We start from the raw sequence: 17770 nt of genomic DNA on the forward strand, positions 1-17770 counted from the left end.
CGACTTTTAAATTTATGTTTATATTTGTTCTCTAATATAAATTCCTTCTTAAACTTGCTCCCATTTTAATGCTCTCCTATTTCTATGTATCCATATAAATATTTGTCATAAGAAAATATTTTCTAAAAAAATGTATGATTAAAAGAATTTTTTTAGTAAAGGAAAAGATATTTACCGTGGATTGACCAAATATATTCGAAGAAAAAGATAGAAATGGATGGGAGAAGACAAAGCTTGGTATGTTAGTCCTAGGTAAGGTGGGATGCCTAATCTTAAATGGAAGACAAGTCAATGTTACACCGACCGCGCATGATTGATAAGAGTACTATTATTACCGCGTTTTCACTCTTTACCAAGGCTGAACGGGTCTTTACCTAATTAACGTCCTGTAGATTTAGGCGAGGTTTCCTTTTGGGAAGTCCAGTAGTCTTGGTCTTCTTGGTCGTTCCTCTTCCCCGATCTATTCAATCTGCATCGGAAGATCGATCTGCACTTCGATTTACTCTGTTTGGTATATTCATAAATTGGGTGGAATGGCGAGGAGTAGATCGTCTTCCACTACTTTCAGGTACATTAATCCGGCTTACTATCTGAAACGGCCAAAGCGTCTGGCTTTGCTCTTCATCGTTTTTGTTTTCGCCACCTTCTTCTTTTGGGATCGACAAACTTTAGTCCGTGATCATCAGGTTCTTCTTCTCTTTCATTTTCCAATTTTTTTTCACCGTCCTTTTTCTCTGATTATTTTCTTTGTGGAATTCATGTTTAATTTTGGATTAAAGTTTTTAAGTTGCGTTCTTTAATTACAAAACAACTATATTCTTTATGTTTTTTTTTTTTTTGCAGGAAGAGATCTCTAAGTTGAATGATGAAGTGATGAAATTGCGAAATCTGGTTAGTGGTTATCTGAATTATCTATAGCTGTGGAATTTTTTATTTTAATAATCAGCCTACTGTCTTTAATTCTTTTGTGGCTGCCATTCCTCTTCTTGCTTTGTCGGGGGACTGTATGCTAGAGCGTCTTTTAATGTGTGCCAGACTGCCAGTACAAAGTTGTAATTACTCGAGCTACCTCCTGTTCTTCCTTCTTCAAATTAGATGAGGTTGAGAATCTGATTAACTACTTGTAGTGGGGGAAAAAGATAAACTTACTAATTCATGTTAGATTTAACATCTGTGTGTTAATATGGGAAAAATATTAATGTCTAGAGGGATTTATATGGCCAGCTTGGTTATGAAGCCTGAATTTGGTTCGCTTAGCGAAGAGCTACCATGTACCACCTTTACACCTACTTAATACCTCAATCTGCTTAAGTAAGGCTAGTACTGCCCAACACTGAATTCGGTTTGCCTAGTGAAGAGTTCTCTGTCTTTCACTGAGCTTAATACCTCAATCTGCTTCAGTTAGCTCAGGGCTAGTACTGCAGTGTTGGGCCCTATAAATGGGCTTGGAGTTTAAAAAATATTTGTGGCATTAAAGCTTAGGACCATCTTACCATGTTTAGATATTATAGGAAATGAAAAAGCAGAAAAAGTCGAGCTACGACCCGGCAAACAGAAAAGGAACCCAACTAAATTAGTCTTAAGAAGGTGATACATCTGGCTCAGCTCAAACCAGGATGTAAAGATTAGCCGATGGACTGACCAAACAAGAGATGGTGGATGGAGTAAGAGTCGAGATGTCGCAATTTACCTATAGTGCACCATAGGTCAGCACCTTTTGTGTTATTCCCTTAGCATTAAAGGGAGAGGTAACAGTAGGTAGCAAAAAGTCCTCGCTGAGGCATGTAGAATGCTTCCTCATTGGGGTTAAGGAGAACTGGAGGAGTGTTCAAGTAGACTTGAGAGTACCAACACCCAATGGCTTAAAATGATGGGACAGAATACTCTATACACACACACACACACACATATATATATATATATATCTATGTGTAATGAAACTTCATGAAAATATCTATGTGCTATGTACTTCTTTCTTTGTCCGTCTTGTTTGTCTAAAAGTTTGGTGGTTTGGTTTATATTTTCTGGAAAAAGAAGCACAAAGAATGGATATAGCTAGTTATGACTTATGCCAGTATTATTTTCATGTGTGCTTGCTTCGCAGTTTACCCATCTTCTGTTGTTTGCAGTATAGCATTCAAGCTTTTTATTTTAAATACTCAACTTGTTTGCATTTATTTTGGATACTGTTTTAGCTGGAAGATTTGAAGAATGGTCGAGTCATGCCAGGTGAAAAGATGAAATCTAGTGGCAAAGGTGGTCATGCAGCAAAAAATATGGATTCACCAGATAATATCCTTGATGCTCAGCGAAGGGAGAAAGTGAAAGATGCTATGCTTCATGCTTGGAGTTCTTATGAAAAATATGCATGGGGTCATGATGAATTACAGGTTTGGATGTTACTTTGAATAAGTTCTTTTTTGTGTTGTTAATGTTGCCTTTTTTGTTGTATCTTGTGATTTCGCATGTTTTGTTGCCTTTTTCCTTTTTGTGTGTTAAGGGGAAATGGGGTATAATAGATGATTAGTTAATTACTTAATTAAATGAGTTAGTTGTAAATTTAAAAAACTATTTAAAAATTAAATGAGTTAGTTGTCAATTGACGTTCTCCATTACCTTTTCTTTCTTTGTTATTTAATTTTCCTAAGTGCTATACCTTTTGTTGACTAGATAAGCATGTGACACTCTAGTTTTTCAGTTACAATATTCTGTAGGTTAGTTTGCAGCAGCAATGACAAAAACTACGCCTCAAAAATATAAATCATCTTGATATAGTTTGCTCTATTTGGGCCCATTTCATGTCAACCTTCAATAGTTTGGGGTTTTCTAACAGTAGAGATTCTCTACAATTCCTAGTAACATACACTTCTTCTTTTGAGAAAAGTAACACAAATTCAAACTTTTTGTTTATTATGTTTTTACTCATTCCATCCCATTTCATGTTCCAGTGGTTGACTGGGTATTAAAGTTAAGAAATAAGGAAGACTTTTTACACGTAATACAAATATATACAACATACCAAAATGACCTTTACTATTAACATCTAAATGAAAGGAGGTAACTTACCTTACCTTCCTGATAAAAAAAGGTTACCTTATCCTCCCAAAGAAAAGGTTGTAAGAGTTCCATATATCACTTACTATTTCTATCTCCTAATAAAAAAAGTTTTTATATTAAGTGGGTTCCTAAGAGGTTATGTCAGTAAGCGTAAAACGTTATTGCGAGGAGTAAATTGTTTGCAATTACAAAAATGTCTCACTCTTCTCTGGATAGACTAAAAAGGAAGTAATGCCACATAAAATGGGACAGGAGGAGTATATGTTCTTTTCTTCATATATCCTGACCAAGTATATTGATTTAGCATGTTTTGATGCTCTGGATATTGCAAATGACTATGAAATAGCAATTAAATGGCTAAGAATTGGCCTTTTAATTTGTTCTTTTCTAGGGTATGTTTTGACATGATTCCCTAGATATTTCTGAATTATTGTGAGTGTCCTGGTAGTGAGGATGACAATTTCATCTTGCAAAGTTAATGCGCTTGGGCTTTAAAATACCGACACCTTTATGCTACCTAAACGGAAGAACTTCAATGTTCTGATTTTGCTTAACATTTGGTTGATTTAAAATTAAAACAAAAGTACATCTGCGACAAGTTTCCAGAGAAGCTTTGATGTCAACTTAAAATTAGAGGAAGTTTGGGGTTTAGGCTGTGGAGTTGTATTTCTCAAAACTGGTCTGCTTTATGCTGAACAGTGTTATCGATAAAAGTCGTCTAGCTCAGAAGTTCATGAAAATATGGACTTGGACATGGATAAACATTTTTTTGTGCCCACCTTTGCTGCTACTTGTGTTAAGAACAATATGTATATGGAAAGACACTTTTCTTACTTTTCCTTGAAGATTAAGATGCAACTGTCTTTGTAATTTACATAATCAGCGCTTTCTTTGGTGATATGATGTAACAATTTTTTTTACCTATAGAAGGATATGTTTTTTGATAGGTAGCAGGATATAGTATCCCTTCATATGCAATCTTATTCTACTCTCTTTCTTCTTTTTCTGTCTAAACACACAATTCTAGAAAATATTGACACAAAAGTTCATACCTTGCAGCTTCAGTAATGTTCCTATCATACCCTTGAGGCCGACTTGAATGATTGTATTTATGGAAAATAAAAGGTATATGTAGGATAGGGTAACTAATTCTTGTTGATTTGTAGACATTGGCTTTTGATCATGTACTATAGTTTCTTGACAATCAGAAAGGAAATGACTTCATGAAATCTGTTGGACATATCCTTTTTATTTCGTTTAAAATTGAATATTTTTAGAAGTTGATAAACTTGCCTTGATTCTGCAGTTGGTTTCTGCTTTGTGCTTGTCGTACGATTTACATTACTTCTTTACTGCACTTGTGCAAAATTATTTAATAATTATGCTGAAAATGTCCAATCTCAGCCGCAGTCAAAGAATGGTGTTGACAGTTTTGGTGGTCTTGGAGCAACCTTAATAGATTCTCTTGACACACTATATATCATGGGCCTGGATGAGCAGTTTCAGAGAGCTAGAGAGTGAGTTTATTCTCTTCCTCTTCTAGAATCATATGTATTACTTATGGTACTTGTTTTGTCCGCAGACAAGAGAAAAATGTTAAACTAAATATAGTGAAAATTATCAAATGCAAGACACTGTGTGTTTTCACTAATTTAAAGTTAAAATGCAACTGCAAGATTGCTGTTTCATTCATTTATGGATTTGATGCCTTGCATCTGACCGTTGCCAGACGTTGAAGTGTTAATTTTATCACTTCCAGCTTCCTTCTCGTTATTAAGCATATTTTCTCTAATCTATTGGATAGTTTTTGCAAATGATGCAGTATGTTAGGTATTCAAACTTTCCACATGTAATTGTTTTCAATGAATTATTCCACGTGGCTAATAGTGGCTAACACTTTACTGATGGCAGATGGGTTGCGAACTCCTTGGATTTCAACAAGAACTATGATGCAAGTGTTTTTGAGACAACCATAAGGTTGCTTTATAAGGTTTAATATGAGTTTTTTATGAGTTTTCGTTATCCTTTCTCAGCTTCAATGATATAGCACCATGATTCTTGTATGATTAATTATGTTTTTCAACAACTCAGGGTTGTAGGTGGGCTTCTTAGTACGTATGATCTATCTGGTGATAAGCTTTTCCTTGATAAGGCTCAAGACATTGCTGACAGATTGTTGCCCGCATGGAATACAGAATCTGGAATCCCTTACAACACTATCAACTTGGCTCATGGGAATCCACATAACCCTGGGTGGACAGGGGTAAGTTTGAACTCTAATAAATTGCAGTTAATCCCCCCCTGTTGATACTACTCCAATATCTTCTGGCAAAGAGGATGGAGGGATCAGTTATCCCAGAAGGGTGGATGTGATTAATACTGTATGTGACAAGTTATTAGATTTGGTTCCTGATTCGTTCCCTGAAGATTGTGGAGGGAGCCCGACATAGGAGAAAGTATATATCTATTGGGAGGTTTCTGAAGAAGAATCCTCTCTTTAAGTTTCCTTACAATATATTCAAAGAACATTTAGTTTGCTTCTCTTTGTTCTTTTGCTCTTTTCCCTGCATTCACCTCCCCCCTTTCTTTTCAAAGAACTTGTATTCTTACCCATTTAACAAACATATTGACTGATCTAATAGTGATCTTTCTCCTGGAACTTGTCAATAATGCTTATAGTTTCTATAGATTGTATTTTTCCAGAGGTGGTTTGTGCATTTTTTTGAAATTATTGTGCTCTTTGCTCTCAGGGTGATAGTATCCTGGCAGATTCTGGTACTGAGCAGCTTGAGTTTATTGCTCTTTCGCAGAGGACAGGAGACCCAAAATATCAACAAAAGGTATGCCTGAGAAAATTTCTTAAAATACAAACTACGTTCATATTCTCATAAAACTACAACTTGAAACTATGATATGAAAATTGGTATTGTGTAAAATTGATTAAGCTACAGACTTGGGTCAATCTGTCTTATTTCAGGTGGAGAATGTTATCTTGGAACTTAACAAAACTTTTCCAGAGGATGGTTTGCTTCCAATATACATTAATCCACATAAAGGCACAACATCATACTCAACTATAACATTTGGGGCAATGGGCGACAGGTAAATGACCATCGTTTGTCCATTCTTGCTTCCCCGGACCCCGCGCATATCGGGAGCTTAGTGCACCGGGCTGCCCTTTTTTTTTTGTCCATTCTAGAATGATGCCTGTGAAAACCTGATTGAGTAGGAGTATTTATCCCCAAAAGAAAAAAAGAGGGGGAGAGCCTTTATCCTATGCATTTGTGAATTGGCATTTAGAGCTTCCATGTTTTCTTTTCATATGAAAAGTTAGTAAAAGATTTTTTTGTTTCAGCTTTTATGAATATTTACTCAAGGTCTGGATACAAGGAAACAGAACTGCTGCTGTGAGTCATTATAGGTAAGCAGCTTAAGTTCACTTCTGTCTGTTTCGCTTCAGATATTGTTGTCCTTTTAAAGCTTCAATTCAGTCCATCCGGTGTTTCACTTGATGGTTCATGTAGGTCTAAGTGCATATTTTAATGCTTAAACACTTCCTCAGCCTGAAATCAAATCTGATCATGTGTTGCGGGAATGCATAGAAATATTCGTTGACAATGTTTACATATTTGGAGCATTTTAGAATTTCAAGTAAGAAATCCTAGAACAAGGAAAAAAATTTTGCACTGAGGATAAAAAACTGATGGAAATGAGATATGGTGTCACTGTGAATACATAAAATCAGAGCTATATACTTACAACAACAGCAAATACGCCTCAATCGAAACTAGTTGAGAATTTTTGATGATATTTCAGTCAGGCCTGAATAAACTTAATTATGTTTTAACTCGCTCCTCACGTGCGGGCTTGATTCTTTTTGGTCTTTTTAGTGGTGAGCCAAACAGTTAGGAGATGTGAGAGGTTGGCCTTGGTGGGTACGAGGAGAGGTAGAGGCAGACAAAAGAAGTATTGGGGAGAGGCCTTGGTGGGTATGAGGAGAGGTAGAGGCAGGCCAAAGAAGTATTGGGGAGAGGTGATTAGGCAGGACATGACGCAACTTAAGCTTACCGAGGACATGACCCTTGATAGGAGGGTGTGGCGGTCGAGAATTAGGGTAGAAGGTTAGTAGGTAGTCGAGCATTTTCCTTTTTCTTTCCCATGCCGATATTATTAGTGTTAGTATGATATCTTTTTATTCTTAGATTGCTATTGCTACCTATTGTTTGATTGCTATCTTTCACTTCAATTTTCTTAATATCTTGATGTTGTTACTGTTTATTGCCACTGCTTCTTTTCATCGTTTCTTTAGCCAAGGGTTTATCGAAAAGAGTCCCTCTGCCCTCTCAGGGTAGAGGTAAGGTCTGCATACACACTACCCTACCCAAACCCCACTTGTGGAAATTCACTGGGTTTGTTATTGTTGCATTTATTCCATCACTTTACGAGGTTCTGTGGAAGCACATTGGATAATGCACATTGGATATACATTTTCTTTAAGGATGGTGTTGTCCAGGCCAGCTTGCATGGTTGCTGCTTTACATTTAATTTTTTTGATAAATCTTTCTATGGCATATTTATACTATTCTCACATATATTTTTTACTTGTTCTAAGCTTCAAAAACTTTTTATTAATTTTCTCGCCAGACACATTAGGAGTAGTCAAAGTGGGGTAGCTGGAGTATTAAACTCATTTATGCTCCTAAGACTCTTTCTCTAATTAGAAGCTTTAACTAAATTTTACAGTGGTATTTGACGAGAGTTTGAACTTGAAATTTCAGATCTAAGAACTGTGAGTACTAGTGGAATTTGTTATAAGTGGTTGGTCTTTCCCTTGAATACTTTTCCTTTTCTGGTGCTAGAATGCAGGAAGATGAAATTGGTTATAGTGGAAAGGTTGTGGTATAAGTGCTTAGCTAGAACAAAAATGGATCTGTGATGTGGAAAAGAAAAAAATATGTTTGATGCATAAAGCCTTTCTGAGACTTGAAAAAATATGAAGTGATTTTGTTTAACCTTTTTATGTTTCTTTTACAAAATTTTGCATTCCTCTGTGTTCCTCAATATAATTCTTCCACTAATTTTGCAAGCAGGAAAATGTGGGAGACATCAATGAAAGGTCTTTTAAGCTTGGTTCGGAGAACGACTCCTTCGTCTTTTGCATATATTTGCGAGAAGATGGGAAGTTCTTTAAATGACAAGGTGATGTATAGGCATTTACACATATTTGGGGAGTCTGAGATGTGTTAATTCTTGACTTTGTTTTATTTACCCTTTTGGATTTTCTGCAGATGGATGAACTTGCATGCTTTGCTCCTGGGATGTTAGCTTTAGGATCATCTGGTTATAGCCCTAATGAGGCTCAGAAGTTCTTATCACTGGCTGAGGAGGTATTTTTAACTTGCAGAGCATCATTGCGGAATGTGATTTTAGGTTCCTATTTGCGAAATGATCTCCATATGCCCTAATTCGTATGTGTGCCACTATGTTGATTGAAAGTGATAATAAGAAAGAGGTATATCTACAGTCATATGGAGGAAAATTGCGTCAAAAGACCTATACTTCTCGGAGTTAAATGTGGATGTAGCTAAAAACAATACACAAGAAAGGATCCATATAAGCAATACCAACTAATTGGGATTAAAGATCCATAGAGTTCTCATGTTTGCTGTTGCTCCTTTTTATTTTGGTTGAAGTTTTGTGTAATTGTTTAACTATAAGTGTGAGATTTAGAGAACATCTAGTTTTAGTGAACCCCTGATAGTATTACTGAACCCTTATTTATTATTGGAATGAAATGGGTTTAAGTAGAGCATAATGGATACAGAGAATTCATATAATCAACTCTTTACTAGTTTAGGTTTGATGTTTAGTTAATTGATTAATTGATTTGAGAAGTGGTCTCTGTCGAAAAAAGTTTTAGGTTTTATTTCAACTTTTGAGCATTAGCGATGGTGGGCTGTGGGCAATGCTCTCCTACCACCAGATGTTCGCTTTCGTTGGCTGTTATAGTTAGCTGGGGGTGCTGAAAGGTGAAGTGTGGGATAAGAAACAAGTGTTAGTGACTCATGAATGTGTTAGGGGGCTGAGTGTTGGTCTTTAGATTGTGCTTGCCTCTATGATTTGACTTGCCTTTCATCTATAGGTTTCCCTTTCACATGATGGGAAGGCCCAGAGGATCAGTGGTTCATTCCATAGGAGCTTTTAGTGACTGCAGTGCTGTTTCTTGTTGCCAGAAAGTTCTAGTATTGCTTTTTTGCTGAATATCTTAACCTTCTCTTGCAGCTTGCTTGGACTTGCTATAACTTTTACCAGTCAACACCTACAAAACTGGCAGGAGAGAACTATTTTTTTAATGCCGGCCAAGTCAGTTTTTTTCATTTTAGTTCATGGTGATGTTTGTTTTTGTTGTTTGCTTATGGTGATAACTTATTTAAATTGTTCATCCTATTTAATGCTCTTCAGGACATGAGTGTGGGCACATCATGGAATATATTAAGGCCAGAGACAGTTGAGTCGCTGTTTTACCTCTGGCGTTTAACAGGAAACAAGACATACCAAGAGTGGGGTTGGAACATATTTCAAGCATTTGAAAAGAATTCAAGGATAGAATCTGGATATGTTGGACTTAAAGATGTAAGGACAAACTCAATTCTTTCAACTTTGGATAGTACCTACACCTCCATTATCTTCTTTCTTTAAATGCCTTCAAATGCTGCATCTTTAATAATATTTCCCGTGTTCTTTGTTAAAAAACTCATGAAATACACTCTTTTTTGGATTTTGATATTGATAATTGGGATATACATACATGAATGTTATTTTTATGCTATTGTTTGATGGAAAACCTGGTGCTCCTACTTGGTGTTTTCTCTCTCCTTCACCTTGTAAACACCAGCTCGCTTCTAAACTTCAGTTTTCTTTTTTGGGTTTTACAGCACTCTAATTACAGGTAGGTTTCTCCAATTTGATTTATTGAGCAACCTTCTATAATTAGTGAAGTATGAAAGTATGTAACGTTTGAAAAGGTGTACCTCTGTCAGCCCATCCGTCCATTACATAATTGTACACAAAGAGCAACATTGGCTAGTGAGCCCCCCCTTTTTTTAATTGCTGCCCCTGATCTTTATCTTCTCCTACTAGAAGCTCAACTTCAGAGCTACCCTTTTTTGTTCTATGGATGCTCTCAATATTTCTATTGCATCTTCTCCTATTTGAAGCTAAATTTGTCCTGGGACAGCAAAAACTTGACTCCGTTCCTCGTAGCCCAATGTTTCTTTCCAGTTATAAAGCAAATTGTGAAGATAAAAATGAAGTGGAGGGATTTTGAAATACAAGGTGTCGAGTTTCAGAGAATGTATAATTAAGTTGTTGTGACTAACTTTAGCATACATAATTGCTAACTTTTATCACGTCGACTGGTCTTCATGGGCAGCTGTCAAAAGTTTGTCGGGAACCTCTAGAACTCAGGGTTTTGTGCTTGTAATTTGTCGGTATGACTGCTTTTTCGTGTTCAATAGGGACATATATCACTAAATTTGGTTGTGAAGGGAAGGTTTTAATTTCATATTCAGTATCATTGTTGACCTCTCTTTTAACGCTTTTTTTTTTGGGTTTTCCCAGGTCAACACTGGTGTCAAAGACAATATGATGCAAAGCTTCTTTCTTGCGGAGACTCTTAAATATCTCTATCTTCTTTTTTCACCCTCATCAGTAATATCCCTAGATGAGTGGGTTTTTAACACAGAAGCCCACCCCATAAAAATTGTTACCCGGAATGATCATGCTATGAGTTCTGGAGGTTCAGGTGGACGGCAAGAATCAGATAGGCAATCACGAACCAGGAAAGAAGGTCGATTTCGCATTAATCATTAATCAAGCTGTTGATAAACTATAATGGGATTCAATGACCAAGTGGAGTGCCTCATGAAACTTGCATCTGAGGTAAAAGAAGGATCTGCACTCTGTTAACTCCAGATTGGCTGGGTGTATTGCTATATTCTGTAGCTTATTAAATGCACCACATGGAGCAGTAGTTTTATGTAGCTTAGCTTAGCTACTTTAAGATTCGCTTCTTAAACTGGCGTGTATTATAGGAGATTGCAATTTTTGCCGGCAGCTCCACATTTTTGGGCTTGATGAGCAAATTGCTAGTCGCACCTAATTTTTCCCTTAGAAAGCAAAAACTCATTTCAATGGGCACAAAATATGACATTTGTGTTCCTGAGTTTTTTTCTTTGACGTTGGGGCTGGGTTTGTGTTGTACTACCCCTGAGAATTGACGTGTGTAAAGTTATATGTATCTGAATTTGTGAATTTGCGATCTCTGTGACACTGTGTGTTTCAGTTATATCTGATACTCATTTTTATATACCTGTATTTGATTGGACACGGAGTTTGCGGCTTTAAACATGTTAAAAGCATGTCATTAAAAGTAAAATAAGAAGTTTCAGTTAATTGTTGAGTTTTTGGCAAAAATCATCCTTCAACTATGGCTCAAAACTAGGGTATATCCTTGTGTAATAATAGTGAACAAAAAATATCCCTTAACTATTCAAAAAATGGCAAGAATTCCTTCTGTTAATTTCTTACCCCCCCCCCCCCAAATCCCCCTTCACTCCTGATTCTATCCCTCCCGAAGCTATCCCGCTCTTCCATATTCAGTGAAACTAAGGCTTCAAAAGCTATACATTCTACGTTTAACTTCATAAAATAACTAGAGCAACAAGATAAGTTATTTTCTTGAACAAGAATTGAAGCTAGGGCTATTCTCCACCCACGTGGTGGCTAGCGGGTTCAACTGAACTCGCTTCATCAAAAAATAATACTGTATATATGTATAAATTAGGATTAAAGTTGTGTAAATTTTGTATAAATATTTTATTTGAACCCACTTGACAATTACTATTTTACGACCAAAGTTACGTATCTTCCCACACATCACAAACAAGATAAAAGCAACAATAGCCATCGAAAAAGTTTTGGCTTTTCCCATTCTATGGAGTAATATTTTTTCTATTTCTCAAACTAAACATCTTCCTCATTCTTAAAAGCAACAGATCATGTGGGTTGAAGCATAAGAAACAATAGGAAAGTGTTGGCTCAAAGTTTAAATGGCCAATCATCCACACCAACTATGGTATTATTGATATTACACATCTTTAAGCATTCGATAATATCATATACAATAGCTTTTACATTAACTTATACTGATATTACTGAATTTACAAAATTCTAGTAAGTCTTTTGTTTAATATAAATATTTATTATTTTAATATTTATTATATTCAAAGAAATTAAAATTCAAGTTTTAGAAGCCTAAGCTTTGGTGAAGGATGAAGACGAGATGATCGGGAAGGAGTGAGATTTTTTTTTGGGGGGGGGGGAAGTCACGTGCTTGACACATGTTTTGGTTGCAACTGTTAGTTTCTTAACGGGAATTAACGGAAAGATGATTCTTGCTTTTTTTTTGGATAGCTAAGGGATATTTTTTGTTCACTATTATTACACAAGGATGTATTCTAGTTTTGAGCCATAGTTGAGGGATGATTTTAGCCAAAAACTCTTAATTGTCTTTGAAATATATAAATGTGCTATTCATGGACTAAAACGGAAAATGGAATAGAGGGAGTACGTCTTTTTCGTTACATAGAAGTACTGGAGATTTCACTGGTTAGGCTCAGCAAGTCGTTTAGAAAAAAATTATATACCATACTTTATTTGGTTAATTTATTTATGTTTAATGATTAGTCCTTTTAGAACAATTTCATTTCTCTTAATTTGACTTTGGTATCGGTTTGTTGTTGGTACAACTTTGCTTTTAACAAGAAAACATACGATTTTCAATTATCTTAGTATGTTAAAAGTTGTTGTCATGTGATCAGGAGGTTACGGGTTCGAGCCGTTTAAATAGCCTCTTACAGAAATGCAGGGTAAGACTGCGTACGATAAACTCTTGTGGTCCGGCCCTTCCCTAGACCGCATAGCGGGAGCTTAATGCACCGGGCTGCTTTTTTAGTATGTTTAAAGCATTTAAATTAGTAAGGTATTGCATCAAATATCATTTTTATTTTATACTCCTGCTTTTATATAGTATCATTTAATTTACTATTAAGTGAATGATATGAACATAAGATTGGTGGCACAAGTGGCAAGAAAGTCTCTGTTATTAGTATATGTTTCACGAGTGCTGGCTTCCAATTGCCTGCAACTACTTAAATGTTCGTTTGATATTAGTAGTTCATCTGTTATGGTACTATCAGTAACAGTGTTTTAGGAGCCACGGAGTTTCAAACATTTTGCAAATGTTGTTATGATAAAAATAAAATGTGATGTATAATATTGTCAAAATAATTTCTAAATGCATATATGACAAAAAATTGAGGAGTCAATGTTCCAATTGACTTTGAAAATTAGAGATTTTGATCTTTGTATCACATGAAAACAGAAACAAGAATTAACAAAGAAAAAAACCCAGCCATATTAGAGACGAAAAGATGAAGAAGCGAGAAAATGAAGGAAGAAAGAGAATTTGAGTGTTGTGTTGATACTGCAAGCTAAGGGTGTCAACACTTTAAAAACTGACTGAACCGAAACGAACATTATTAAACTGATGATCATATATATATATATATATACTAGCAATCCAACAAATAGAGAGCCTTAATTAGGACAAGGCACCCGTCCGAAAATGGCGCATGCCATTATATGTGCGGCGATGGATCACACTGTATTTTGTAGTAAAAAGGCGGGCGAGAGAATAGTTCGCAGTGCGCTCACCGCGTGAATAGTACGTAATTGGCCTTGCTTATACTTAAGCTTCTACATGCCCTTTGATAATGGATAGTCTATCCGTACGTGTCCTTTTACCTCTTTTGATCAAATATTGGCTCTATCTCTGATACAGTAATTGCAGTAACACTTGTTCTGTCATGGCTACTCACCCTCGTTTTCTTTCTTTCCTTCGCCATCGTTATCGATGCTTTTCCGCGGGCTCCTTCTACACACTTCTCTCCCAACATCATTATTATTATTATTATTATTATTATTATTATTATTATTATTATTATTATTATTATTATTATTGTGACATAAAGAACGAAGATCCTCAACCTCATTTCAATGCTTTTAAACACAGATTATTTCACGGCAATGCGCTTTCTTTCATTGGAGGCCATGGTGTATTCCAGCAGGTCAATTCTTCACCAAACAGCAATATTCTTCTGTCGTCCGTTTCCAGAAAAAGTAGTAGCTGTCACCTCCTTTTCTGTCGTGGTGAGTTTCTTCCCGTCAATATAATGCTGTAATTCATCCCATTTATAGTATTGGCATCTTTACTAGCTAATATAAAGGACATTAATTTGCAGGTTTCTTCACTAGATCTAAGAAGATAAAGACCGTTGATTTTGATGATCATGGGTAAGTAACGCCTGTAGTTTATACTATAATTTCCTCTTCGTATCCTTTGCTTTTTGTATCGCTTATATTAGTCGTACATCCCCAATATTATTCCAATTTGTAAAGTTTGACCTCCATTTTCGTTAATTAATTCCAAAAAGTTAAGCATATATGCTCCATGCGAGTTAATATGGGCTAAGTTAGAAAGATCGAAAACTATTTGAATAGTTCCGGTAGTGTTCACTTCCTATGGTGTTTACCAGAATCGCATATCATATAAAATTTAATGGTTGAAAAGTTAGTTTGAAAGAAAAAACTATCATATTCACGAGAATGTTCTAGATAAGATCTAATGAAGTCCTAGTGTCTATATTTATATTCCTTCATTTGCATTCCTAATATTTGTTTGTAGTCAGCGAGCTGTCACAACAGCTTTAAGGTGCAATTTTCTTGTTCTTTCCCTAAAGCTTGGGGTCTGGTTAGCCACCTCCAGTCACGTCATGCTGGCTGAAGCTCTGCATTCAGTTGCGGATATTGCAAATCAGGTATTAATTGTACACTTGGTATAATTCATTGATCAAACCAGGAACATTGAGTTTGTTAATTACTGTAATTTCTATGCCTGTAGGTGCTTCTTGCATATGGTTTAAATAGCTCTAAACGTGCGCCAGATTCAACCCATCCGTAAGTGTCACCACCTTGACATCGTATTATGCACCATCATTTCTACATTTCTCTTGTTGATTGATGTAGGCTATGTAGCACACTTAATTCTTCTTGTAACTGCAGTATATATCCATGCAATGGAAAAAGAAGTTCTATATATATCATCATTAATTGGTGAATATTCCAATGATCAATACCATGCATACTGCATTTCGCATCATCTTATTTTTTTGGTTACTAGGGCTTCATAACAACAATATTAACAGATTAGGAGAAATTTAATCATGTTTGTTACCTCCTAATGGATGAAGGTCCCTTTTCAAAGGTTTACACCATATATTTTATGGTGGAAAAACTTTGCAAGTTATCTCATTAATTTATCAAACATAGGAATTTGTGAACCTATTGATGAATCTTTTCTTTTCTTCAGATATGGTTACTTTAGGGAACGTTTTGTCTGGTCGTTGATATCTGCAGTTGGCATCTTTTGCCTTGGTTCTGGTACTACAATTGTTAACGGATTTCAAAACCTGTGGACTTCTCAAGTAATTTATCATTGAAATAAAGCAGTTCATTGTCTGTAGAACACTTTGTTGTCACTTCAACAAAAATTAACATTTTTCTCAATGTATTTGCTTCAGCCCCCTGAACATCTAGAATACGCAGCTGTGGTGATTGGTGGATCGTTAATTTTAGAGGGTACATTAATATAAATAGCGCATGCATGTAGCTGAATTAGATGTTCATTCTTTTCATAGTTGTTATTTGTCTCAATTTGAGTTTGCGGTCTATTTAGGTGTTTCGCTTGTAGTGGCAATACAATCTGTGAGAAACGGCGCTGCTGCAGAAGGAATGAAAGTGAGAGAGTATATTTGGCGTGGTCATGATCCTACAGCTGTGGCTGTTATGACTGAGGTAAAAGACATGTTTTTTATTGGACATAATTAATTCCTAGCTACTCGTATGTGTCAAGTTGTAGTTAGTGATGCGTGATTTGGTGTCTTCAGACTTCAATTTGTAGGATGGTGCTTCAGTTGCAGGCCTCGTCATTGTGGGTGCATCCTTGGTTGCAGTGAATGTCACAGGAAATCCAATTTATGATCCAATTGGTTCCATTGTTGTGGACAACCTTCTTGGAATGGTATGTGAGCCGGCGGCCTATACACTTATTTGGCACTTCTTTTGGGTATACTAAAGAAAAACTCTGGCTTATTTGAAATGCAGGTTGCTGTATTCTTGATTCAGAGAAATCGCCATGCTTTAATTGGTAGAGCAATTGATGACAAAGACATGAAAAAGGTTCTTCAGTTTTTGGAAAATGATCCAGTACGTCTGTCTTTTCTGGAAAATATCACTCTTCTTGATTTCCTAATTAATCTGGTTGCTTAATTAACTAAAGTATCTGAAATTAATATTCTTGCCACTGCAGGTTGTTGATTCTGTTTATGATTGCAAAAGTGAGGTGATTGGACCTGGGTTCTTTACGTTTAAGGCTGAGATAGGTGATTAATTGAATCTGGTGCTTCCTTAATTCATCAGCTTCTTTCTTAGAACATCAATCTCTATAAATTTATATTGCAGATTTCAATGGTGTGGTGCTGGTACAAAATTATCTCGACAGAGCCGGGCGCCACGAGTGGGCTAAACAGGTTATTAATTTATTAACCATGGATTAATGCAAGATATCCCCTTTGTAATGATAATATTAGTATCTTTACAGTTTGTGATATATGTATAGCTTCGAGAGGCTTCAAAGCAGAAGGATGATGCAGCGATATTGCAAGTCATGTCACATTATGGTATAAACATTTCCGAAGGCTTTATTGTGATTTCCAGAGTTCCTTTTCTTTTTCTTGTTGACTTTGGTAAGAATTTTAGACACCATATATATGTTAACAAACTCATGGAATTTATATGTTGGCAGGTGAAGAAGTTGTGACAGCACTAGGGAGTGAAGTTGATTGGCTAGAACAGGAAATCCAGGAAATAGTTCCCGGTATTAAGCATGTAGACATTGAGGCACATAGTTCACTTAACCCTTGAGCATGTTATCAAATGTGTGTAATGACCCAACCAGTCATTTTCACTTTTAGAACCCCGTTCCCTAAAATAAAACTTTTCGTATGTGCTTTTAATGATTTATGACTTGCGAGGATGGTTGGTTCGGGATTTGGAAGTGTTTGGGTTGAAATCGGAACACTTGGTTCCTTATGTTGGCTTTAAAATGCCAAGTTTAACTTCGGTCAACATTTTTGAGAAAACGACCTCGGAATAGAATTTTGACGATTCTAACAGCTCCGTAAGGTGATTTTGGACTTAGTTGCGTGATCAAAATTTTATTTGGAAGTCCGTAGTGAAATTAGGCTTGAAATGGCTAAAACAAGAATTTAAGTTTGGAAGTTTGACCGGGGAGTTGACTTTTTGATATCGGGGTCGGAATCCAGTTCCAAAAATTTACATAGCTCCGTTATGTCATTTGTGACTTGTGTGCAAAATTTGAGGTCAATCGGACTTGATTTGATAGGTTCCGGTACCGAATGTAGAAGTTGGAAATCTTAAGTTTTATTAAGCTTGAATTGGAGGATGATTCGTGATTTTAGCGTTGTTTGGTGTGATTTGAGGTTCCGATTAAGTTCGTATGATGTTTTAGGAC

At 36.0% G+C, this 17770-nt stretch overlaps 2 protein-coding genes across 2 annotated transcripts; both read left to right on the forward strand.

The window, feature by feature from the left end:
* The first annotated feature begins 253 nt into the window (after positions 1 to 253).
* LOC104095104 (mannosyl-oligosaccharide 1,2-alpha-mannosidase MNS1-like) lies at positions 254 to 11425 on the forward strand. Its single transcript, XM_009601152.4, has 14 exons — positions 254 to 686; positions 844 to 891; positions 2196 to 2390; positions 4462 to 4574; positions 4969 to 5034; positions 5149 to 5320; positions 5808 to 5897; positions 6035 to 6159; positions 6413 to 6478; positions 8148 to 8256; positions 8346 to 8444; positions 9340 to 9420; positions 9520 to 9690; positions 10678 to 11425. Exons 1-14 carry the CDS (start codon positions 534 to 536, stop codon positions 10927 to 10929), a joined length of 1740 nt encoding a protein of 579 aa, XP_009599447.1. The 5' UTR covers positions 254 to 533; the 3' UTR covers positions 10930 to 11425.
* Positions 11426 to 13105: 1680 nt separating this feature from the next.
* LOC104095105 (metal tolerance protein C4-like) lies at positions 13106 to 17255 on the forward strand. The gene is made up of 13 exons (XM_033655820.2): positions 13106 to 14328; positions 14421 to 14472; positions 14864 to 14996; positions 15080 to 15135; positions 15548 to 15662; positions 15759 to 15816; positions 15914 to 16032; positions 16139 to 16258; positions 16342 to 16443; positions 16547 to 16619; positions 16699 to 16766; positions 16856 to 16916; positions 17042 to 17255. The coding sequence occupies exons 1-13, from the start codon at positions 13986 to 13988 to the stop codon at positions 17158 to 17160; spliced, it is 1419 nt and encodes a 472-aa protein (XP_033511711.2). The 5' UTR covers positions 13106 to 13985; the 3' UTR covers positions 17161 to 17255.
* The last annotated feature ends 515 nt before the right edge of the window (positions 17256 to 17770 follow it).

The sequence above is a fragment of the Nicotiana tomentosiformis genome, unplaced genomic scaffold, assembly GCF_000390325.3.
Source record: "Nicotiana tomentosiformis unplaced genomic scaffold, ASM39032v3 Un00401, whole genome shotgun sequence".
Taxonomy (NCBI): domain Eukaryota; kingdom Viridiplantae; phylum Streptophyta; class Magnoliopsida; order Solanales; family Solanaceae; genus Nicotiana; species Nicotiana tomentosiformis.